We start from the raw sequence: 24,189 nt of genomic DNA, 5'->3' as shown, positions 1-24,189 counted from the left end.
CTGGGGGGGCATAGCACCCAAAATGCCTGAAAGGGCACCCCCAGCCAGGCAGGGGCCCCAGACTCTGAGCTTTCCTTTACAAGAAAGTAAAAAGAGAGGAGCGGGGGGGGGGCTGAATCACGGGGCAAACTGCCTCCCTCCAGGATGAGACGGGGGGGCTGCTGCGTCCCTGCGTAGGGCGGGGGGGGGCACACACACCCTGTCTTCTCTGTTCAGCATCCCAGCCTTTGTACGCCTTCACGGCTGGCTGCGAACTTTCCTCCGCTTCCCTCGCTTCCTGGTTTCGCGAGCTTCTCCCGCAGTCAAGCGCGGGACGCGAACTCGGCCAGGCGAAGAGGGGGGGTCCTCCTTCACCGCGCAGGCGCGCTCAGAGGAAAGAGGGGGCCTTCCCCCCCCCCCGACCTCCTTCTCGTCCCGGGCGAGGCTCGCGCCCCCAGAGGCCCCGGAGCTTCGCGGGCCGGATCCCGGGCAAGAGGCTTGCAGGAGCGGGTCTGGCGGGCCACGAGCAGCAGGGATGCCGCTAAGGAGCGGGGCTGGCCGGGGTGGGAGCTGAAGAGAGCCGCCTTGGGGAAGGACAGAGTGGCGGGACCTGGTCGGGATGGAGAGCAGAAGGATCAGCTGTTTCACCAGAAGGAGGCACGACATGACCATGACAGAGGATCAGGACCATTTCAAAACCCGCAAGGAATGATGGGATGCAGCATTTTATCTAGAATTAAAAGAACACCTCTTAAAATATTGCAGTTGGGCTAGAAGCTTAATAATAATAATAATAATTCATTTATAGCTTTTCAAACTGACTTGTTCAGCAGATTACAGGGAAATTGTTTGGGAACCTTATAGTAACTAGAGCAGTGTCGGGATATTTCGGTGAGAGCCATAAGTATTGCTCGTTTCGAGATTCTCTTCAAAAATCTTAGCAGTGATGTTCATATTTCTGTGGTGGCCATAAGGAATAAGCAAAACTGAGCCCATAGCGACTTGGAAAGTGTGTGCCTGCGATTCAGCCATAATCTAGTCCTGCCTTCCCCAATGTGGTGCCCATGGGCGCCACAGCAAGGTCTTCTGCCCCGCCAGATTTTTTTAAATTAAAAAAACCAATGCAGTTGGTGGGACTCCAACTCCCCCTCCCCCCCCCGCTTACTTTCCCACTTGGGCCATGAGGCATTCTTGGGGAATTGGGGCGGCAGGTGGCTGAAGCCTCTCCAGCCCTTTGCTTTGAAGCACGTCCACCTGACTGCAACAAGTGTTCCCACCCCCTGGCCCCTTGTAAGAAATTAAATAGTGACACTCCCTGCCCCCACCTGTGTCTCATCAGCTTCGCAGAGTGCGGAGGGCAGCTGGTGCCACTGACTTGCTCAGGCTGGGAAATAAGAGCGCCTTTGCCTGTGCCGTCCTTGAAGGATGTGTCGCCTGCAGAAAGCAGCTGGCTCCATTCCATGAAGATTGTGCACTTGGAATGCACTTTGAGCTCTTTACCTTTCCCAGCCTAAGCGTAATCCTAAACTTACCCTAAACCAGGGGTCAGCAACCTTTTTCAGCAGGGGGCCGGTCCACTGTCCCTCAGGCCTTGTGGGGGGCCGGACTTTATTTTGAAAGAAAAATAAATAAATGAATTCCTATGCCCCACAAATAACCCAGAGATGCATTTGAAATAAAAGCACACATTCTACTCATGTAAAAACATGCTGATTCCCGGACCATCCGCAGGCTGGATTTAGAAGGCAATTGGGCCGGATCCAGTCCCCGGGGCTTAGTTTGCCTACCCATGCCCTAAACTTAATCTTGAGCATGACTTTCATTTCAAAACAGAAGGAGGGCAGTGCTGGAACACTGAGCATGAAGTGGGCCATCTTTCCCAGTCAGTGTTCTGTTTTGTTGTTGTGAAGAGAGCACACGTTTTCTTTCCGTCTGAGTTGGTGACTGAGGAGCAGGCTGACTGCAGCTGTTTTGGCAGAAATGAAAGTCTGGTGACCATGGTAGGCTTGGTCCCTTTAAAGACCAACTCCCTCTTATCAGACGCCAGAGATTGGTCATGGAAGGGAGTGGTGATGGCGTAATGAAGGGAAAGAAGACCTTCTAGGTCTTGGCACCTTCTAGGCACCTGGGGGGAATGGTGAGCTAGTCTTGGCTGGGCTCTGGCACCTGGAAGGATTTCTACCCCTCCCCCAACTAGCAGCACTTCTTCCTCTCGCCCCATGTGTGCGCTTTATACTGCTTGGGGACCCTTGAACTAGTCCATTATTACTACCTGAGAAATACTCGCCTAAGGCTTAACTGGGATACTGGGAGCATGCAACTAGTAATTATATACGGGTGGCCTGGAATTGCATTTAAAGGGCTCTGAACCTATGCGCCAATATGTATGTTCACAGAATTTACATGCCCCACAGCAAGGCGGGGAACTGGTGTGACATGTAAATGCTGCATACATACAGGCCTGTGTTTATGTAAAAAACCTTACATATGATGTGTGATTTTTGCTCATCACTTGTCTTGTTTAAATTCAGCTTGAGTTGCGGTTGGTATATCATACCATGAACTGGCCTTACATATTATGTTTATTGTGACAATTCGCTTTATAGCATAAAGCTGTAGCTGCTTAACACTTTATGCATCTGATGAAGTGAGCATTACAGGGGAAAACTGTATAGGTCAACTCAGAAAAAAGCCACATTGAATTCAGTGGTGTTTACTTCCAGGTAAGTGCATGTAGGATTGAAGACTTGGACTATGAAAGCTCATGCCACAATAGATTAATTGGTCTTTACAGTGTTACAAGACTATGCACGTGTGCTTAATATATTATGGTTGCAATGGTTGTCAAGTTAGGCTGCTTAAAATCCTATTGAAATCTGGGAGAACAGCAAGCAACTGACCACAATCTTGCAGTAGGTGGATTTGTTTATCTATTAGCTACACATTTCTTGACCACCAGCTTCTTCTTTGTGCATGTAAACCAAACAATTTCTCAGGATCCTTCTATTAAAGCCTTCTTTTTGGATTTTATCTGAAGGGAAATTTGCTGAAGTATAAAATGCATTAGCCAATGTTCATCCTCACATGCGTGTTGATAAGAAGGAGGATATCCCAAGTAGACTGCATTTCCAACACAGCTGTAGAATTCAACCCATTTTAGCAGTTGCTATGAAGGATGGGAAATCTTGCAAAACAAATCTGAATTTGTATGTAAGTATTCTTTCATTCACCTTTGAACCTGCTTTGTGGAAAGAAAAAAAAAGACACCAAACTCACAATTGAAAACCAGTGTGATTCAGTAACTATAGTATGTTGTGCTTAGCCAGAGTTAGGTTATCCCACTTTACCCTACAGTGTTACAGATTGAGGTTGAATCCTGACAAGACAGAAGTACTGTTTTGGGGGGACAGGGCGGGCTGGTGTGGATGACTCCCTGGTCCTGAATGGGGTACCGTATTTTGCGCTCTATAGGACACACTTTTTCCCCTCCAAAAATTAAGGGGAAATGTGTGTGCGTCCTATGGAGCGAATGCAGGCTCCTTGGCTTCAGCGATAGCAACGCGAAGCCTCTGAAGCTTTGTGTTGCTTTCGCTGAAGCCTGGAGAGCAAGAGGGGTCGCCTGAAGCCTTTGGAGCGCAGCAGGACCCCGCGCTGCGCTCTGAAGGCTTCGGGTTCCTTTTGCTGAAGCCGGGAGAGCAAGGCTCTCCTGGCTTCAGCAGAGAGGGAGAGCTGCGCAGCGCCCCTTCAGCCAAGCGGGAGGAGAAGTGGAAGGGGCTCCGTTTCTCCTGCCGCTTCGCTGAAGGGGCGCTGAGCAGAGAGGGGAGAGAATCCCCCCCCCCCGTTCTCCCCCTCTTATAGTCCGGTGTGTCCTATAGAGCAAAAAATACGGTAACTGTGCCCTTAAAGGACCAGATGCGGAGGCTGAGAGTCATTTTGGACTCACAGCTGTCCATGGAAGTGCAGGTCAATTCTGTGTCCAGGGCAACTGTCTACCAGCTCCACCTGGTACACAGGATGAGACCCTACCTGTCTGCAGACTGTCTGGCCAGAGTGGTGCATGCTCTGGTTATCTCCCGTTTGGACTACTGCAATGTGTTCTATGTGAGGCTACCTTTGAATGTGACCCAGAAACTACAACTAATCCAGAATATGGCAGCTAGTCTGGTGACTGTGAGTGGCCGCTGAGACCATATAACACCAGTCCTGAAAGACTTACATTGGCTCCCATATATTTCCAAGCACAATTCTGTTGGTGCTGACCTTTAAAGCCCTAAACAACCTCGACCCAGTATACTTGAAGGAGCGTCTCCACTCCCATAGTTCAGCCCGGACACAGAGGTCCAGCTCCAAGGGCCTTCTGGTAGTTCCCTCACTGCGAGAAGTGAGGTTACAGGGAACCAGGCAGAGGGCCTTCTCAGTAGTGGCACCTGCCCTGCGGAACACCCTCCCATCAGATGTCAAGGAAATAAACAACTATCTGACTTTTAGAAGACACCTGAAGGCAGCCCTGTTTAGGGAAGTTTTTAATGTTTGATGTTTTATTGTGCTTTAAATATTCTGTTGGGAGCCGCCCAGAGTGGCTGGGGAGGCCCGGTCAGATGGGCGGGGTATAAGGTACACCTCAATACAGTGGTACCTTGGGTTACATACGCTTCAGGTTACATACGCTTCAGGTTACAGACTCCACTAACCCAGAAATAGTACCTCAGGTTAAGAACTTCGCTTCAGGATAAGAACAGAAATTCTGCTCCAGTGGGAGGCCCCCATTAGCTAAAGTGGTGCTTCATGTTAAGAACAGTTTCAGGTTAAGAACGGACCTCCGGAACAAATTAAGTACTTAACCCAAGGTACCACTGTACTACAATTGTTCATCCTTCTATTCCCCTGCTAATAATGTAACATTGCTGTAAATTAATGTTCAGAAATGAACTTTGAGAACATGGGACTCTGACTGCAAATGAGATCTTTGGTTATCAACTTGCTAATGTTTCATTAAAAAAGCAAAGTGCCAAGATACACACCTGGCAGCTATGGTAGTAATGTCCAAATAAGCTCTTAGAAGGTTTCTGTTGCTTCAGGAAGCTTTGCAATGCTTCATAATCTAATAATTCTTAGAAATGTGTTGTGCTCTGTGGAGATCTAGGTAAAATACTGCTTTTGTAGAGAAACCCAACAGTGGCATTGTCTGCCTCTGGAAATATGTAAATTGGTAAGTGTTTCACATGTATCTTGTGCCATAGGATTTTATCAGTCATCTTAATCAGTTCAAACTTAATAGCCACATTAAAGTCCTCATATTGTGCCAGTTCAATAACTCCTAGTCATAGTGATACATAGTGAGTTAGTGTGGTATAGAATGGTAGGCTAGGACATGTGGAGACCAGGGTTCGAATCCCTCCTCTGCCGTGGATCTCACTGGGTGGCCTGGGCCAGTCACAGTTCCCAGTCTAACGTACCTCACAGGGTTGTTGTGAGGTTAAAGTGGGGAGAAATAGAACCATGTACTTGGTGGGTTATAATAAATAACTAAATAATAAAATCTTGATGTCTGAGAAGTTTGGGGACTAAAAACCCAAACTTATCTATAGAAGTATATCTGTTATTACTGTTATAACCGAGGTCATATGACTGCATGTTCCAGTAGTTGTTGTTTTTCTGGGAAAGAGGTCTAAAGAGTCTAATAGCCTCTTGAAACATAGCTGTATACATATGAATGTCAAAAGATGGCAGTAAATGATAATTTGTTTGTTCTTTTTCAAGTGAGTAACCACGGATGTGACAATGTGCTACCAGATACGCAGCCTATCTTCTTAGCTCATGGGCCTGCCTTTAGAAAGAACCTCACCAAGCAAGCTATGAATTCCACAGATTATATCCCCTTTTGTGTCATCTCTTGGATATTAGTCCACTGCCCAACAATGGGTCGCTTGACAATGTGAAGGATCAGCTTGTTAGTGCCGTCCCAAAAGAGCCACAACATATCAGCAAGAATCATATGCCTGTTTTATTGGAGTTTTTCTTGGCAGCATACTTGTCTTTGTCTTTCTTCTAGTGTTCATAAAACATTTAATTCACAGTGACTTGCCAGGTCTGTGGGTACAAAATGCTGAAATAATTGAGCCATTGCTTTAGACTTAATGCTTTCTTAAAATAAAAGTATTGCTCATAAGAAGCCTTCTTAAAAATTGTATATGTGTATGAACAAGAGCAATACCATGTGAAATCTCCTGTTCAGCTGGGGTAGACAGCAGAACATTTGTGGGAAGGCTTAAAAGCTTTTATAGAGAAACATGGAAGGCTAAGTCACTGGAAATCTGAGATGGAAATAATCTTAAATGCGCTTTAAGCTTTCAGTCTTCTAACTTAATCAAATAATTAATTTTATAACTTGCAGTTCTGCAAGTTGTAAAAAGTGGAAATCACACGTTCTATATCATGCATGCACAGATTGGTTTAAATTGCTATGTATATGAATTTTTAGGGGACGCGGGTGGCGCTGTGGGTAAAATCTCAGCGCCTAGGACTTGCCGATCGCATGGTCGGCGGTTCGAATCCCCGCGGCGGGGTGCGCTCCCGTCGTTCGGTCCCAGCGCCTGCCAACCTAGCAGTTCGAAAGCACCCCCAGGTTCAAGTAGATAAATAGGGACCGCTTACTAGCGGGAAGGTAAACGGCGTTCCGTGTGCTGTGCTGGCTCGCCAGAGCAGCTTCGTCACACTGGCCACGTGACCCGGAAGTGTCTGCGGACAGCGCTGGCTCCTGGCCTCTTAAGTGAGATGGGCGCACAACCCTAGAGTCTGGCAAGACTGGCCCGTACGGGCAGGGGTACCTTTACCTTTACTTAAGAATTTTTATTTTAAAAAATTCTCTTACAGAACGCTAAGGGTTGAGCTATGTAGCAATTGCATATGCTTTAATAAGATCTAAATGAAAATAAAGGCAAACTTTATGTTAAGTTATTGAAGAAATGTGATGGCTTAATCTAATATAAGCAGCAAATTTTCCATTTACTGATTCAAAATTATTTTGTCACAATCCTTTTCCTAGTGTATATACAGCAGAGGAACTAGCAGTAGACTCAGCATATACCGGTAGTTAAAATTTCTAGATCTACTCTCTCCTACATGGTCTCTGCGTTAGAGTACATGAATAGGTGTTTTACTTAATACCTATTATTATACTAATTTCCTTCCTGTAAAGCTTGAATGATCACATTCCTAAACAAAGTTATTTCCAAGGAAGTGTCTTCTGATAGTTTCCTCTATCTTCAGTGCATGCTAAAACAAGGAAAAGTGAGTGCCAAATCATATCCATATCAGTTTGAATTTCACAATTTTTTGTGTAAAGCTTTGTATGTACTGGTATATATGTGTGTATATTTACAGTGGTACCCCGCAAGACGAACGCCTCGCGAGACGAAAAACTCGCAAAACGAAAGGTTTCTTCGTTTTCGAGTTGCCTCGCAAGACAAATTTCCCTATGGGCTTGCTTCGCAAAACGAAGCTTGCCCCGGGGACAGCGGGTCTTCTCTTTTGAAGCAAGGGACGGCGGGGAGAAGCGATCTTCTCCCCGCAGCCCCTTGCTTCAAAAGAGGTCCGGGGACAGCGGGGAAGAAGCGATCTTCTCCCCGCAGCCCCAGGTCTGGGGACAGCGGGAAGCGCTTCCCGCTGTCCCCGGACCTCTTTTGAAGCAAGGGGCGGCGGGGAGATCGCCGAAGCCGGGCGGGGGGGAGGGAACACCTTCTGAAGGCGGGCGGGGGACGAAAGTCTTTGTCCCCCCTGCCTGCCTTCCCAGGGGCTTTTAAATCGCCCCGGACAGCGGAGAAGTCCTCCGCTGTCCCGGGGTTTTTTAAAATGCTGGGGGTGGGAAGAAAAGCCCTTGTCCCCCCCCCCCAGCCTTCAGAAGAGGTCCGGGGACAGACTGTCCCCGGACCTGGTCTGAAGGCGGTTTCCCTAGGAACGCATTAATTGATTTTCAATGCATTCCTATGGGAAACCGTGCATCGCAAGACGAAAAACTTGCAAGACGAAGAGACTTGCGGAACGAATTAATTTCGTCTTGCGAGGCACAACTGTAAATGCATTCTAGAGTCTGCTACATTTTGGTTTATGCTGCAGGCTGTCTTTCAGGTTTCAGTCCTGAGCTGCCTAGAGCTTTTTATGTCAAAATGTGAACTATAAATGTGCTTCAGTAGTGCTACTGAAGTCAGTTGGCAGTCAGTTCAGAGCTTTCAACACCTGCATTGTTTGTGAGATGTCCCCAAAAGTGTTCTACACCAACTGCAGCTTCTGAGCCAGACCTTAAGGCAGCCTTGTAGAGGGAATTGTGCTGATTTCAGCCATGAAATCACCAATAGTAGCCAGACACGGCCTGTTCAGGGACAGCCATACGGGGGGCCAGCCAAAGCTGGTGAAAGGCACTCAGCTGTGGTTTCCACCTGGACTTGCACCAGCATAGTTTTCTCAAACTCTACCCACAGTCTACAAGGGGGAGTGCAGTATCATGGAGAACAGTCCCCAGTTCTTAGAAAAGGGAGTAACCCACCAAGGCTCTGTCTTTTCAAGATTCAGGTTTAGCTTATTCACCATCACCAAGCCCACCACTATCCAGGCACCAAAAAGCTGCACAGTCTCTCCCAACTCAGGTGTTACAGAGAAAGTTGTGTGTTATCAAAACATCTGAATTGTGATTCTGTTCCCCCCCACCCCTATCATATGAATGTACCCCAGTCCTAATTGTTTGGGAATGTTTGTAAGAGTCCTCGTGTTTGTCTTACAAACTTGGTTAATGCAGTTTTTCTTGCACACTTGTGGAACAGCGTCCCATCAGATGTCAAGGAGATAAAAAACTATGGAACTTTTAGAAGACATTTGAAGGGAGCCCTGTAGTGGGTAATTTTTAATGTTTGATGTTTTATTATGTACTGGAAGCCACCCAGAGTGGCTGGGTATAAATAAAACTATTATTATCTGAGACTGGCGTGATACTGGGTCCCTACAATGAGATGACAAGGGAATTCATCCTATATCCAGAACAGAAAACAACCCAGCAAACATTTGCTGCTGTTTCTTTCAGTCTTCAAATGGTAAAAGTGTGTGTGTGTTTTGATAGATAAGAGATCAATCCCAACAAAACCAGGTGAAAATAATTACATTTTATTAGTCCTCCCATTTTTACAAAAACCATGATGTAAAAATAGAACATTAAATTATTTTGAGAATCGTGTGTAGGTACTTTGAACAGTGCAAGGGTTAAAGGGGAGCAAGTCAGGAGAGTGTTGATTTAAAGCTGTCTGTAAATGATTGCTGGTAATCTGTCACGTGTAACAATGCATTCAGAAAGTATACCACAAACATTGCTTACTCTCACTGTTTATTTGTCACGGTTGCCAAGTTAGTTCCAAGTCTCAGAGATCACCGAAGCAGCTGATTTAACTAACTGCCCAGCATGGAAAATGTGGGAAACACAGAGAATGCTAGGCTGTGTGGAATTCCAAATTCAGAGGAAGCGGAACAAGTTTATGATCAAATCAGTGAAGACCTAGCATGCCTTTCTTTTAAGGCTGTGGCAGACTTCATGGACATGAGAAGTGGAGAGAGCCTGGAAAATAGCTATGTGGGTTCTCTGTCATCTCAGTATAGCTGCAATGGGAAAGAAGAACGAAATTCCTTTCAGAGAGAGATTTTTGCTCTGGAAGGTCAGCAACATCAGGAGGAGGTGCAGCTGCTTAGCCCAGCACAAAGTGACAAAGGGAGCTCCTCTGCAAATAAAGCATCTTCAACCGATCACATTCTAAAGAAGATCCACAGCATGGCCAGAAATGCTCAAAATACCATCAGATTGCCCGGCAATAATAATTCAGAAGAAAACAACTTTCAGAAAGAGGACCTTCAGCTTTTCCTCATCATTAAGGCAGGTTCTTTTTCCAAGTATATACACAATTATGTGAATGAGACTAAGATTTCCCTAACTGGAGGGGTGGGGGGGCTGTACACGGGGGGAGGGGAGAATGTCTGTATTAGATTTGCTTGTTTCCTTGCTGTTTTGTCTGATGAAATCTTTTTGTAACTCAAAAGCAAGCTACTCAACAATTGCCCATTGCTAACTGGTTTGGACAGTTGATCAGCCTGTAAACTACCATAATAATTGTGATCATCTTTGAGCTATTGGAGGACTTGTGCTTTGCAGAAGAAAATAACACACTTTAGAGCTTGTGCTTTCCTACAGTATAACTTCAAATTATGTAGTAGTTATTGGTTATATTAAGTATGTGCATGATTTGTCCTTGTGAATTGCTCAGCCCAGCTTGGAGAGGGGTCTTAGGCAGTCTTCTGTCCAGGCAGTTTGCACAGCCAGACCTGATTGGCTTCAGCCGTAGAACTGTACCTGTGTGATTTCAGACTGTCCCTCTGCTCTTTCATGGCTATTTCCAGGGTCACTTTTCTGACAATGCTCTCTTGAGAAAAGCTTATACTTTGCTATGTTTGCCTGGTGTCTGGGCAGAAGTGCTTTTGTGCCATTGTGCATGAATTGAGAAGCCATGGGCTGTGCTGGCTTCCTAAGTGATGCCTCTGTTGCAATCATTCATGGTGAGGGAATGGGCAAAACACTTCACAGATCCCTGATGAAGAGCCTTCTCTCTATCAGAAGACAGAATGCGCAAGGAATCCTCTTCTCCCTCCTTTGAGCACTAGGTAGATTACCACGAAACACTTGCAGGGGCAGGATCCATTGGTGCATATATCACATATAACAGAGTAATCCAAACTATAGGAAATTCTTTTCAGTGGATTACACTGGGGTAAATGATGCAACTTCAAACTTCCTTCAGGAGAAGGGCTGCTGCTGAGCAGGGCTGGCCCAATATATTTTGGCACCCGAGACAAACGACAAAATGGCTTTGGCTTCCCTCACCAGGGAAGGAGGAGGGAGTAAAGATCTACATTGGGAGCAAGCAGGGAGTCAAATAAGCCTTAGCTGACAGCTGAAGAGGGAAGCAAAGCCATGGGGGGGGGGCCTCTCTGAATCGTGCTGGGCAGGTGCAGACCCCAGGAGACCCCAGAGGGCAGCCCCTGCCTTTTCTTGCCTAGTGGTGGAAGGAGACCCACAGCAGCTCCTATTCGCCGAGAGGCTGCTGTGGAGATGGCACTGGGGGCAAGGATGGCAAGGAGGCAGCAGATCTGGGCGCCAAAGAACATTCTGCAGCAGGCAATGCATTCATTGGAGGCCAGCTGTGTTGCCCCTGTGAATCCTGCCGCCTGAGGCAGTTGCCTCACCTTGCCTTATGGGAGGGCCAGCCCTGTCGCTAAGCCTAGCAGAGGGAAAGCAAGCCTTTAGACACCACTCTTTTGCCAGTGCACCTTCTGCTGGGTTGCTAGATCGTGTCACCAAGCTGAACAAAGTTTGGCACAGGGGTCTGTCTGCCCCATCCCATCCATGCCCCCTTTTCAGCATTTATCCTGCCCTCGGCTCAGCCTGCTTTGCTGGAAGGAGGACTTATACTGATGCGTCTCTGGCTGAGGATGTAGAACTTCATCCGGATGAGCCCCTTCTGAGCCCAACCAGAGATGTGCTTGTTCCGAACTCCACACATCCTGCTTGATCTGATTTGGATTGCTCCCTTACTTCTTTACTGAAAGGAAAATGTATACTAACAGAAAAAATAGTTTTAAAGCATGCCTATTGTGTTTACTAATGAGAAAAAGTGTTAGGGGAACCTAAGCTAGGATTGTTCATGAAATGTAAAATAAATAAAGACAACAGCACCAACCTGCTGTCCATTTGTGGGGACAGAGTGATGGAGCCTTAAGGGGTGGTGCTGGTTCCCCAGCAAGGGGAAAACACCTCCACCAGTGAGCTCTGTCCAACATCTGAAAGCCATGCGCCCTGGCCTGGAGAGCTTTGAGGGTCCTGCCTTGTGAATACTTCCTGGGAGATGCACTGTGCTCATTAGTGAACTGGCATGTTGGCAGCTCCCAGTGCCACTCTGACAGAAAATGTATTTTTATTTTGTAGCCGATAAGAGTGCTCTCGACACTACTGAACAGATATGATAATATTGGCAGAGCACCTAAGAGATAATAATGCAAATGCTAATTCACACCAATCATTACAGAAAATCCCTGAAAGTTCTGTGGGCATCACATGCACATACCTGAGATACACTTTTAAATATTTTATATGTAGTGATTAGCAATGTTTACTTTCAAAGTTATTTTATTTATTTAGCATATTTATATGCTACCAAACATCCACAGATCAGAACGGGAAACAATAAAAGTCCATAAAACCAAGCTCTTAAAACACAGAAACATCATTGTTTCCTGCTTGGCAGGGGGTTGGACTCGATGGCCCTTGTGGTCTATTCCAACTCTATGATTCTATGATCATTAAAGTGCAATAGAAACAGCAGTTTAACTATTCTCAAATAATAATGGCACTATTGACCTCACTCAATAGCTTCATATAGTTAAGTAGCATTGGGGACAGAATAGAGCCAAATAAATCAACTGCCATGGGGGGGGGGAGGTCAAACAGAAGTCTCCCAGTGCTACTCTCTAGTACCAGTCTGGTGTACTTCCCTAATAAAACAGGATAGTGAAAGATACATTTTACAAGGAGAAAACTCACTAGGCAATCAACATTGATGGACCTTGATATACAGATATTTGCATGCGAAGCCTATGCATGTTTACTTGGCAGTAACTTCTGCTCTGTTCATTGGTGCTTACTCCCAGAATGTAGGATTGCAGCCTATGATACCAGTTGTTGAGGGTGGGAAGGATGCCCCTGTGAACATCTCCCCCCACAATATAAGCCTGGCCATTTAATGGCCATTTTTAGCTGACTTGATTTATGGTTCCATAATTTTAACACTGTGTCCCACACACAGGCCTGTCCCATATCACACTAGTTTGCTTTACAAAGACTGTTTCGGGAGAAACCCACAAAGCTAACAAATAGTTTCTGAGTGTTTTTGGCATGTCTGAACTTGCAGAGAATGAACAAAGGTTTCCATGGGGTGTGTTTTATACACAAAATCAAGTGATTCTCAAATCTCTCTATGCTTGCAGATCAGACCTTACATTTTCCCTCACCTGCTCTTTTGCATATCATATTTTATGATGGTATGACCACTTTTAATTGTGAGCCACAAGTTTGTATATTGAGCCAGGGTAGGTATTATAAAAATAGTAAAAATTGCTTATGGTGGGTTGTTTACATTAAGCTGCATGCATATTAAGAGCATTGCAGCACTGCTGCATTGTTTCTGCCTGGACAAGAGTTTTGCAACAGTTTTCTTCTTTGGCGATCACTTGTAGTCGAGTAAGATTGTCTTCCATGAACATGGTTTTAACAGTGAGTCCATAAGTGACTGTGAGGGCCAATTCTGAATCCACACGTCCTTCCACAGTGGGGACATAGGTTTCTGGGTGGGAGTTGATCATGGTGAGGGTTTGCCAAACATGCCTTCCTCTTAGCACGTTTCCCCCTTTCATCCTGAGTTCGAGCGTCTTCAAAGTCTATGACACCTTTGGTAAAGGCTGTTCTCCAATTGGAGCACTTGTAGGCCAGTGTTTCCCAGTTCTCAGTGTTTATACTACTACTTTTTTTTTTTAAGAATTGCCTTGAGAGAGTCTTTAAACCTCTTTTGTTGACCACCAGTATTACGCTTTTCATTCTTAAGCTGGGAATAGAGTAATTACTTTGGAAGATGATAGTCAGGCATCCGAACATTATGACCAGTCCAACAAAGTTGATATTGAAGAATCATTGCTTTGACACTGGTGATCTTTGCTTTTTCCAGTACACCGGCATTAGTTTGCCTGTCTTCCCAAGTGATGTGTAAAAATTTTTGGAGACACCATTGATGGAATCTTTTGAGGAGTTGGAGATTGTGTTTATAAGTGGTCCATGTTTCACAAGCATACAGTAAGGTTGGTAGTACAATAGCTTTGTAAACAAGCATTTTGATTTCCCTCCTCAAACTCTCTGCCCTTCAATCGGGAAAAGCTGCATTCACAGAACTCTGGCAATGCTGGATTTCGGCATCAATGTTGGCCCTTGTGGAAACGTAACTGCCCATGTAGGAGAAGTGATCAACACTTTTGAACATTACACCATTGAGTTGGATTTGCAGAGGGGTTGTTTTGTGCTTGTTGGTGCAGCACTTTGGTTTTTTGGATGTTGAGCAATAGGCCAAGCTTTCCTTAAGCTGTGAATATATTTAGGATGGTTTGGAGGTCACCCTCTGAGTGTGCACACACTACGTTGTCCAACTGCGTTGGAAGTTATGGTAACCTTACTCTTTGCTTTCAGCCTGCTCAGATTAAGGAGCTTTGATTTCTACCGCAGTGGGGAGTTTCCCTTCGACAGTTGTAGGATCATGGCAATGAAAAAAATAGAGTTTGGGCAATAACACAACCCCATTTAACACCTGGTCCCACTGTAAATGGTTCACTTTGAGAGCCATTGTTATCTGTGATTGTTGCTGTCCAGTGGCGTAGCGTGGGGGGTGCAGGGGGGGCCGGCTGCACCGGGCGCAACATCTGGGGGTTAGGGGGCGCAAATCCACGGGTTAGGGGGCGCAAATCCACGGGTTAGGGGGCGCAAATCCACGGGTTAGGGGGCGCATTACTTGCCTTGCCCCGGGTGCTGACAACCCACGCTACACCACTGTTGCTGTCATATTATCATGGAGGAGCTGAATGATGTTCACAAATTTATCTGGGCAGCCAGTTTTCAGAAGGACAGTCCACAGGGCATTACAAGTTATAGTGTTGAAGGCCTTAGTCAGGTCAATAAACACCATATACATAACCAAGTCTTGACTGTGTAATTGCTTACTCAGAAGAAACATTGAAAGTTCTGAGGAACTATGCTCATTCAGCATAAAGTATTATTTAAATGGCTGCTTCATTGTTTTCACTGCCATTTTGAGGTGCTATATCCTTCCTTCTCATAAACTTGAAGCACACTGAGATGGCAGTAAAGCATGCAGCAGTTTGATCAGAAGCAACTAAGAGCAATTAATTTCACATATTCATTCCTCTGAACGTTGCATTGCTGTTGATTCAGCTGGTGTCCATGATAGGTCTAATTACTGACAACTGTAGCAATAAAGCCTTTTCTTTGGCTCCTTTCTCTGCTGGCTCTGAAAAACAGTTGAGCAGGGGGCAAAGTTTCTCTCAGGCCTCAAGAGCTGATTGGCTGTGTGCTCGATGCTTGATAATATCTAAGAATAGCAAGCGTATAAAAGCTCCAAGCACAGCAAATCAGGGAACTTATTCAGGCATTAGGTCTCCTGCGATGACACTCACACGAGAGGAAGCATGAGGCTTCACTTGCAGGCCTTGGTCCGTCACCCCACCCTCGCCTTCCTCGCCCCCCGCTCCACCCCCCACATGGTGTGTGTGTAAAGCTCTGCAGAAGGGAGCCTGCTTGCACGTTGAGGCTTCCTGTGTGATTATGCGCCCTTGTCAGGGTTCTCCACCATGTGGGGAGTCCCTCTGTCTGCCTACTTCAGAGCATCCACTCCAAAACAGGACCCGGCCAAAGGGGCTGTGACAGAGGAGGCCGGCCAGTGAGCCTGGTGCTGCTGTGCACCTCATGTGAGCGCAGTTGTGTGAGCACTGAAAGGTGCTTTTTCAAACATATTGCCGGTAGCATTGTGCTTATTTCATGTCAGGATGCACCCAGGAGTGATGAGCCCACGCTGGAACTGCATCCATCCCATTTTGGGCAGCCCTCAACTGCCTCCATCTTCCAGCTCTGGGGATGCCAGGGGCTGTGGGGCTTGGTGGACAGCTGGTCTTTGTGGCAAGCAGTGTGCTGCAGACTGGCCACTGGACCCTCCTGGACAGGAAAGCTCTCCTGTTCCCATTGAGTTGTGATTGAGCAACAAGGCCTTCCTGTCGTCCTGCAAGTTCCTCTTCCATCCTGACTGCTGGCTTTCGGTTTCCAACCTCTGGCTAATCTCGGACTGCTGCCCATGGCTCAGCCTTGACAGTAGAAACCTGTTATTCCTTCCTGAAGCTAAAGGGCTCTGCACTAAGTGGCCTGTGTGAAAGGCCTCTTTCCAGTGTCACTCACTTCCTGAGAACAAATGACTGTGCTGACTCCCAGAGAGGAACTTGTAGTGTCCAAACCTTCGGCTCACATTTAAGCTCTCTCTTCACCACAATCCTGGGGTCAAACTGCATACTAAGCCAGACCTTGACTTAGCTGCTGCTGCACCTAAAAGGCTCAGTGAGGAGCAGAGTGCCTGCAGTCTCCTCTTCCTTTGGAGCCAGCAGGTTCATGAGTTATTGTTAAGCCATGATTTGGACATGCAAACGCGGCCACAGTCCCTCACAATTGCTACAACAGTCAGAAAAACCATTAAGTGGTCCACCAAGACCCTCAATGGTTTTCAAGTGGTCCACATGAGGGGTTGGAGTTAGGGAACCATGGTTTCAGATTGCTTTAAAATGATATGTGAAAAAAGGACTAATTAGACTGGCAAAGTTTGTGGAAACTTTAGCACAAAAGTATCAAGGTGTGACATTAAAAATGAATAAGGGCAGCAGATCTCGAAGGAGAGCAAGAGAGTGATACTCCTCACTAGGTCAGCAGTCAGGATATTATTCATTTATGGAAGGTATGCAGCACTGCCAGCACAAGGCCAGTCAAACCCCTGAGCTCGTCATGCTCACTGAGCAGGCTCAGTCCTTACTGGGCTGTCAGGGGTTCCCCTCCTTCGCAGGACATTCCCTGCTGCGCTTCTGCAAACACCCCAGTTCGCCAAAGGCTACTGGTGCCTCTTCTTCTGGATGGTTGATTCTATTTTGGCCACCAGAGGATCCATACTTGGTCAATGAGTCCTCTTTTAGTAGAATCATAGAATCATAGAATCATAGAGTTGGAAGAGACCACAAGGGCCATCGAGTCCAACCCCCTGCCAAGCAGGAAACACCATCAGAGCACTCCTGACATATGGTTGTCAAGTATATAGGACCCTGTACACTGGCTCTTCTCACTCTGTTGGATCTGTGCTGGAAGGAATTGTGAAAGAAGCAGGAGATGACTATTTCTGATCTGCATGGATGTCGATGGTCATGTGATACTTGCACAGACTGGGATAGGCACAAGCCAGGAACTTCAATGTAGCGTTATGTACGTAAGAGAACGCAATGGACTCAATGCTTCTGACTCAAAGGCTACAGTCCAAGATTGTCGTGTCCATCAGCCAGATCTCTAGTGCTATGCAGATTAGTGCAGCCGTGTGTCATGGAACTGATTGCCTAGTGGGGTAGCTTCTCTTTGTCAACGGCAGTCAGTCCTATGGGACCGCCTCTCCTGGTGTGCCCTGCAGAGGACCTTAAGGTCCACATATAACAACACTCTGGAGGTCCTGAGCCACAAGGTGGTTAGATTGGTCTCAACTAGGGCTGGGGCCTTTTCAGCACTTGGTGGAACGCTCTGTCACAAGAGACCAGGGCCCTGCGGGACTTGACATCTTTCCTCGGGGCCTGCAAGACAGAGCTGTTCCGCCTGCCTTTGGTTTGGACTCAGTCTGACCCTTATGTTTCCCTCCCCTTATGGTTTTGATTTATGGGCTACTACTAAAATGAGACCGCATTTTAAATTGTATTTTAACCCATATTTTAATTAACGTTTTTTCCCTTTTCTTCCTATTACGTTTTATTGTAACTTCATTGGTGTTAGCCGCCCTGAGCCAGGGAGGGCAGGGTATAAATATTATTATTATTATTATTATTATTATTATTATTATTATTATTATGATAGGACTGGCACTATATGCCTGGCATCCTACTGGGTTCAGATTTCTTCTGTGCTTTTAGTACCCGCCCTTAACATGGGGGGGGGGGTTCAGAAGAAGACGAACTCAGGTGTGGAAATGTACTTCTGTGCCCAAACCATTTTAAACTAGAGGCTCATCCAGACTTCCTTTTGCACGTACTTTCCAAATAAAACTCTGTATCTCTACCCTTAACATCCAGTTTTCTAAGTGGATCCTTCCTGGCAGGTATTTGGGGGAGCATTCAGTCAAGTGAGCATTCAATCCAAAATAATACATCCCTGCTGCAGGTGAACCACCAGCCCATATTATATGAAAGATTTGCAAAGTTTGTCATCAGGTTTCTTTTCCTTTTCATTCATTCGGGTTTTTTGGCCACTGGTATAAAACAGCAAAATAGTGCCCTCTGGAAGCTGTAACAGGAAACAGCAGGAGTGAAATGAAGACTTGCTGCAGTGCTATTTAAATGCATGTGTATACAGTTAGGTTCTAAATACCAGTAATCACATTAGTAGGTTTGCCAATACATGAACTACAATCTTGTGGCTTCTATATATCATAGAATCATAGAACCGTAGAGTTGGAAGGGACCCCAGGGGTCATCTAGTCCAACCCCCTGCAAGGCAGGAATCTCAGCTAAAGCATCCATGAGAGATGGCCATCCAGCCTCTGCTTGAAAACCTCCAAGGAAGGAGAGTCCACTACCTCGCGAGGGAGTCTCTTCCACTGCTGAACAGCTCTTACTGTCAGAAAGTTCTTCCTGATGTTGAGTTAGAATCATAGAATCATAGAGTTGGAAGAGACCACAAGGGCCAGAGGACAGGATCACACTTCAAAACGACCTTGACAGATTAGAGAACTGGGCAAAAACAAACAAGATGAATTTTAACAGGGAGAAATGTAAAGTATTGCACTTGGGCAAAAAAAATGAGAGGCACAAATACAAGATGGGGGACACCTGGCTTGAGAGCAGTACATGTGAAAAGGATCTAGGAGTCTTGGTTGACCACAAACTTGACATGAGCCAACAGTGTAACACGGCAGCTAAAAAAGCCAATGCAATTCTGGGCTGCATCAATAGGAGTATAGCATCTAGATCAAGGGAAGTAATAGTGCCACTGTATTCTGCTCTGGTCAGACCACACCTGGAGTACTGTGTCCAGTTCTGGGCACCATAATTCAAGAAGGACACTGACAAACTGGAACGTGTCCAGAAGAGGGCAACCAAAATGGTCAAAGGCCTGGAAACGATGCCTTATGAGGAACGGCTAAGGGAGCTGGGCATGTTTAGCCTGGAGAAGAGGAGGTTAAGGGGTGATATGATAGCCATGTTCAAATATATAAAAGGATGTCACATAGAGGAGGGAGAAAGGTTGTTTTCTGCTGCTCCAGAGAAGCGGACACGGAGCAATGGATCCAAACTACAAGAAAGAAGATTCCACCTAAACATGAGGAAGAACTTCCTGACAGTAAGAGCTGTTGGACAGTGGAATTTGCTGCCAAGGAGTGTGGTGGAGTCTCCTACTTTGGAGGTCTTTAAGCAGAGGCTTGACAACCATATGTCAGGAGTGCTCTGATGGTGTTTCCTGCTTGGCAGGGGGTTGGACTCGATGGCCCTTGTGGTCTCTTCCAACTCTATGATTCTATGATTCTATGATTCCATAAAGCATCCATGGCATGTGGCCATCCAACCTGTTTAAAAACCTCCAAGGAAGGAGAGCCCACCACTTTCTGAGGGAGTCTGTTCCTCTGTCAAATGACTCTTATCATCAGAAAGTTATTCCTGGTGTTTAGTCAGCATTTCCTGTCTTGTAACTTGAAGCCATTGGTTTGAGTCCTACCTTCTAGAGCAGGAGAAAGCAAGCTTGCTCTATCTTCCTTGTGACAGCCCTTGAGATACTTGAAGATTGCTCTCATGCCACCTCACAGTCTCCGCTTATCCAGACTAAACCTATGCAATTCCCTCAACCATTACTCATCAGGCCCTTGATCATCTTAGAATCATAGAATCATAGAATCATAGAGTTGGAAGAGACCACAAGGGCCATCGAGTCCAACCCCCTGCCAAGCAGGAAACACCATCAGAGCACTCCTGACATATGGTTGTCAAGCCTCTGCTTAAAGACCTCCAAAGTAGGAGACTCCACCACACTCCTTGGCAGCAAATTCCACTGTCGAACAGCTCTTACTGTCAGGAAGTTCTTCCTAATGTTTAGGTGGAATCTTCTTTCTTGTAGTTTGGATCCATTGCTCCGTGTCCGCTTCTCCGGAGCAGCAGAAAACAACCTTTCTCCCTCCTCTATGTGACATCCTTTTATATATTTGAACATGGCTATCATATCACCCCTTAACCTCCTCTTCTCCAGGCTAAACATGCCCAGCTCCCTTAGCCGTTCCTCATAAGGCATCGTTTCCAGGCCTTTGACCATTTTGGTTGCCCTCCTCTGGACACGTTCCAGTTTGTCAGTGTCCTTCTTGAATTGTGGTGCCCAGAACTGGACACAGTACTCCAGGTGTGGTCTGACCAGAGCAGAATACAGTGGCACTATTACTTCCCTTGATCTAGATGCTATACTCCTATTGATGCAGCCCAGAATTGCATTGGCTTTTTTAGCTGCCGCGTCACACTGTTGGCTCATGTCAAGTTTGTGGTCAACCAAGACTCCTAGATCCTTTTCACATGTACTGCTCTCAAGCCAGGTGTCACCCATCTTGTATTTGTGCCTCTCATTTTTTTTGCCCAAGTGCAATACTTTACATTTCTCCCTGTTAAAATTCATCTTGTTTATTTTTGCCCAGTTCTCTAATCTGTCAAGGTCGTTTTGAAGTGTGATCCTGTCCTCTGGGGTGTTAGCCACCCCTCCCAGTTTGGTGTCATCTGCAAATTTGATCAGGATGCCCTTGAGTCCATCATCCAAGTCGTTGATAAAGATGTTGAATAAGACCGGGCCCAAGACAGAACCCTGTGGCACCCCACTAGTCACTCTTCTCCAGGATGAAGAGGAACCATTGATGAGCACCCTTTGGGTTCGGTCAGTCAGCCAGTTACAAATCCACTGAGTGGTAGCATAGTCAAGACCGCATTTTACCAGCTTCTTTACAAGAATATCATGGGGCACCTTGTCAAATGCCTTGCTGAAATCAAGGTAGGCTACATCCACTGCGTTCCCTTCATCTACCAGGCTTGTAATTCTGTCAAAAAACGAGATCAGGTTAGTCTGACATGACTTATTTTTCAGAAATCCATGCTGACTATTGGTGATCACAGCATTCCTTTCTAGGTGCTCACACACTGTTTGCTTAATGATCTGCTCCAGAATCTTCCCTGCTATTGATGTCAGACTGACTGGGCGGTAATTATTTGGGTCCTCTCTTTTCCCCTTTTTGAAAATAGGGACAACATTTGCCCTCCTCCAGTCTGCCGGGACTTCGCCTGTTCTCCAGGAATTCTCAAAGATGACTGCCAGTGGTTCTGAGATCACATCTGCCAGTTCTTTTAGTTGCAACCTCCTTTCTTGTAACTTGCAGCCATTGCTTTGAGTCCTGCCCTCCAGAGCAGGAGAAAACAAGCCTGCTCCCTCCTCCATGGGACAGCCCTTGAGATATCTAAGACGGCTCTCATATCTCCTCTCAGTCTCCTCTTTTCCAGACCAAGCAGACCCAGCTCCTTCAACCGTTCCTCATAAGGCCTCATATATACTGAGATTCACATGAGCAGGGGCTCTGTCCACACAGGCAGAGTGTTTTTCTCTTTCATAGCTGTCAACGCTCCCCCTTTTTAAAGGGAAATTCCCTTATTCCAAATAGGATTCCTCGCAAGAAAAGGGAAAAGTTGACAGCTATGTTCATAGTAGAGAATGGAGAGCCCTTGCGTATTTTAGGAGGTCTGTATGTGCCCCAAGTTACAAGGAGAAGTGGAAAACTCTCAGTATTTGCTAGGCAGGTTTTGCTGCTAACAAGGCATTTACAGACAAACGAGCTTCTGAGAGGCTTGAGAGGTGAGATTTCCCCCCTTTCTTTCCTTTTGTTGAAATTGGGCAGGCTTCATCCCCTCAGAAGGGGTAACTATTTGTGTGAATTGCATCCAAATTCTTCAAAAAAAATCAAAAAGTTATATAGACTTTAGTTTTACTTAAAAAAAAAATTAAAGGTGCCCTGCACCTGAAGACTTGGATAGGTTTAATCCATTCTGAAGGGGCGTCTGTGTGTGTATTTCATGCACTTTGGCCCCAAAGGGAAAAGCCTCCTTTAGCATCTCCATTATGATGAATAGGTAACACTGAAGCTTGTTTTACATAGAACAGCTTGGAAGCAGAGAGTGGTAAAGAGAGAATTTTTTTAAAATGTGCAGATACAAGGTGAATTGGGGGGGGGGCTGTGCTCACTTCAGCATATACAGGACTTTAGGTAGTAGTTACGCAACTGCTGAAAAGCTTTAATAGTTTTCTTTACAGTGCAGCAAGCACTAAGTGGAGCTGGCCATTTAATCTGGTTTCCCCATAGTGACCATTGCATGATAACCAGCCCGTGGCCTTGGTTTTAACAACTGGCCAAGGGCTTCTTTTACTGCAGCTTTCCTATCTGTTCTCTGTGAGCAGATAGTGGAGCTGGCCAGGCTCCCTCCAGGGCTGCCTGCTCCCTTGCTGAGCTGCCGCTTGGTGAATGGGCTCCAGGAAGAAAGGGGTCCACGTGGCCCTGCCAGGGCCCCTCTTTGCTGTGGTTGCCTCTCCAGCTGCTCTCCCCAAACAAATGAGCAGGGAGAAGAAGCAGTCGCCTTGCCTCCTTTCCCTCTTCCACGGGGCAACGCAGCAGAGATGTAGCCTTTGCGTAGAACCCCCAAGCTAAAGGTGGTTGTTCTTTTTTAAAGAAAGAATTTTGTTGTGCAGTGATGTGCTTTATGCTCGGCCTTGCGCTCACCTTATCAAAAGTCTTTGCTGTGAAGTCGTACTTAGCTCAGGCCTATGAAAGATGATCACACCTTAAAGATGAAGTACAATGAAGTTTTCTTGCACAGAATGTGATTATTCCATTTCTTGAGCAGCCTTCCTGTTTTATTAATGTGGTGACATGATCATATTCTGCTGTGTACTTCATAAGGGCAAATGCCGAAGCCCTTGCGGAGCTGAGTTTATATTCATTTATATTGTGTAATCTGAAGCCTGGATTGGTATAATAACTAATTGGCCTTGCTCACCAGCCTTTTCTGATGCAGTAAGATGAGCATGCACTCATATTTGTTTCTTAGTAGATTATTCTGAATGCATTATCAAAAGAAAAAATGGTCACCAATAAGACAGATGTGACCGAAGTTTCATCCCTTTGACCCTTGTCCATCTTGGCTGCTTAATGAGTAACTCCTTGGGTTATTTGTTGCAATTTTTAATGTCTTAATATATTTTACACTTGCTGCCCCTAGGCTTGTGTTTTACTTTGTTTTAAGGGTTAACTGTATTTTGCTATTGCTTTTAGAAATTACTGCATTGCATTTTTAACGATTACATTATTTGGCTTCATTATTATATTCTATGCTGCTCTTCAGAGTTGGATACAGTCAAGCCTTGGTTGTCGAACGTAAACAGTTCCAGAAGCCCATTCAGCTTCCAAAGCGTTTGACAACCAAGGCGTGGCTTCTAATTGGTTGCAAGAGCTTCCTGCACTCAAGTGGAAGCTGCGCTGGACGTTCAGCTTCCGAAAAATGTTCAAAACCAGAGCGTTTACTTCCAGGTTTTCGGCGTGTGGGAGCCGAAATGTTTGAAAACGGAGCTGTTCAGGAACTGAGGTTTGACTGTATAAATGAACTGTTGCTCTTAACTGACATTTAAGTGATTCATGGTTGTAATATGACAACACTTGGGCTATCTTCATAGACCGGTCAGGGCTGTCTATGAAGTGTTGTGTACATCACACGGGAGTTGGGATAGCAAAAATGGGACAAAAGAGCTAAGATTTGGATGTTAGTTCCAATTAAGAGTTGTCACCAGATGTCATTCAAAGCAATTTTACCCTATTCTTCAGCTAGAAGTACTCCCAGAGTGGCTTACAGATTAATGAAAACAACACACCTGAAAGCACCTGAAGCAAAAATGTTAACATAAATTAGGAAGTTCCTACTCAGACTATTTGAGTTTTTTGATGTAAGCCAAAAGAGTTTCCACAAGGTTAGGAATATTTCTTAGTAGGGGTCTGCATAGCTCTAGTTAAAATGGGTTTCAGTTTGACAAGGGAAGAGGGCAGGCTTCATTGGGGGGGGGGGTTGCCTCAGGTGCCTCCACATGGGCAAAATTATTCTTCTACACCAAACCTTTATTAGGCAATACAAATATAAGTTATCATAAAACATCCATATATAAATGTTTAGAATATATACAAATAAACAGCCATGTAAAAATATGTAATGAGGATTTTCATTGGA

The 24,189-nt window shown here is 45.7% G+C and overlaps 2 protein-coding genes across 2 annotated transcripts in view; both read left to right on the top strand.

Annotated features, from left to right (window-relative positions):
• Positions 1-1,791: 1,791 nt before the first annotated feature.
• On the top strand, positions 1,792-6,282 carry ENPP5 (ectonucleotide pyrophosphatase/phosphodiesterase family member 5; the record flags this gene model as incomplete). Its single annotated transcript, XM_082216309.1, is given in 7 exon segments — positions 1,792-1,861; positions 3,017-3,033; positions 3,037-3,145; positions 3,148-3,189; positions 5,740-5,847; positions 5,850-5,957; positions 5,960-6,282. Coding segments are annotated over 7 exon segments (606 nt in total). The 3' UTR covers positions 6,112-6,282.
• Positions 6,283-9,336: 3,054 nt separating this feature from the next.
• The window catches only part of CLIC5 (chloride intracellular channel 5), a 74,315-nt gene continuing 59,462 nt past the window's right edge, over positions 9,337-24,189 (top strand). Inside the window, exon 1 of the mRNA XM_082215806.1 lies at positions 9,337-9,889. Coding sequence (XP_082071932.1) covers positions 9,425-9,889 — 465 coding nt within the window. The 5' untranslated portion in view covers positions 9,337-9,424. The remainder of the gene's footprint in view (positions 9,890-24,189) is intronic.

This window comes from Podarcis vaucheri, assembly GCF_965113315.1.
Source record: "Podarcis vaucheri genome assembly, chromosome: 3".
Lineage (NCBI taxonomy): Eukaryota > Metazoa > Chordata > Lepidosauria > Squamata > Lacertidae > Podarcis > Podarcis vaucheri.
The sequence above is the reverse complement of the archived record's forward strand: the minus strand, read 5'-3'. Positions and strand labels throughout refer to the sequence as shown.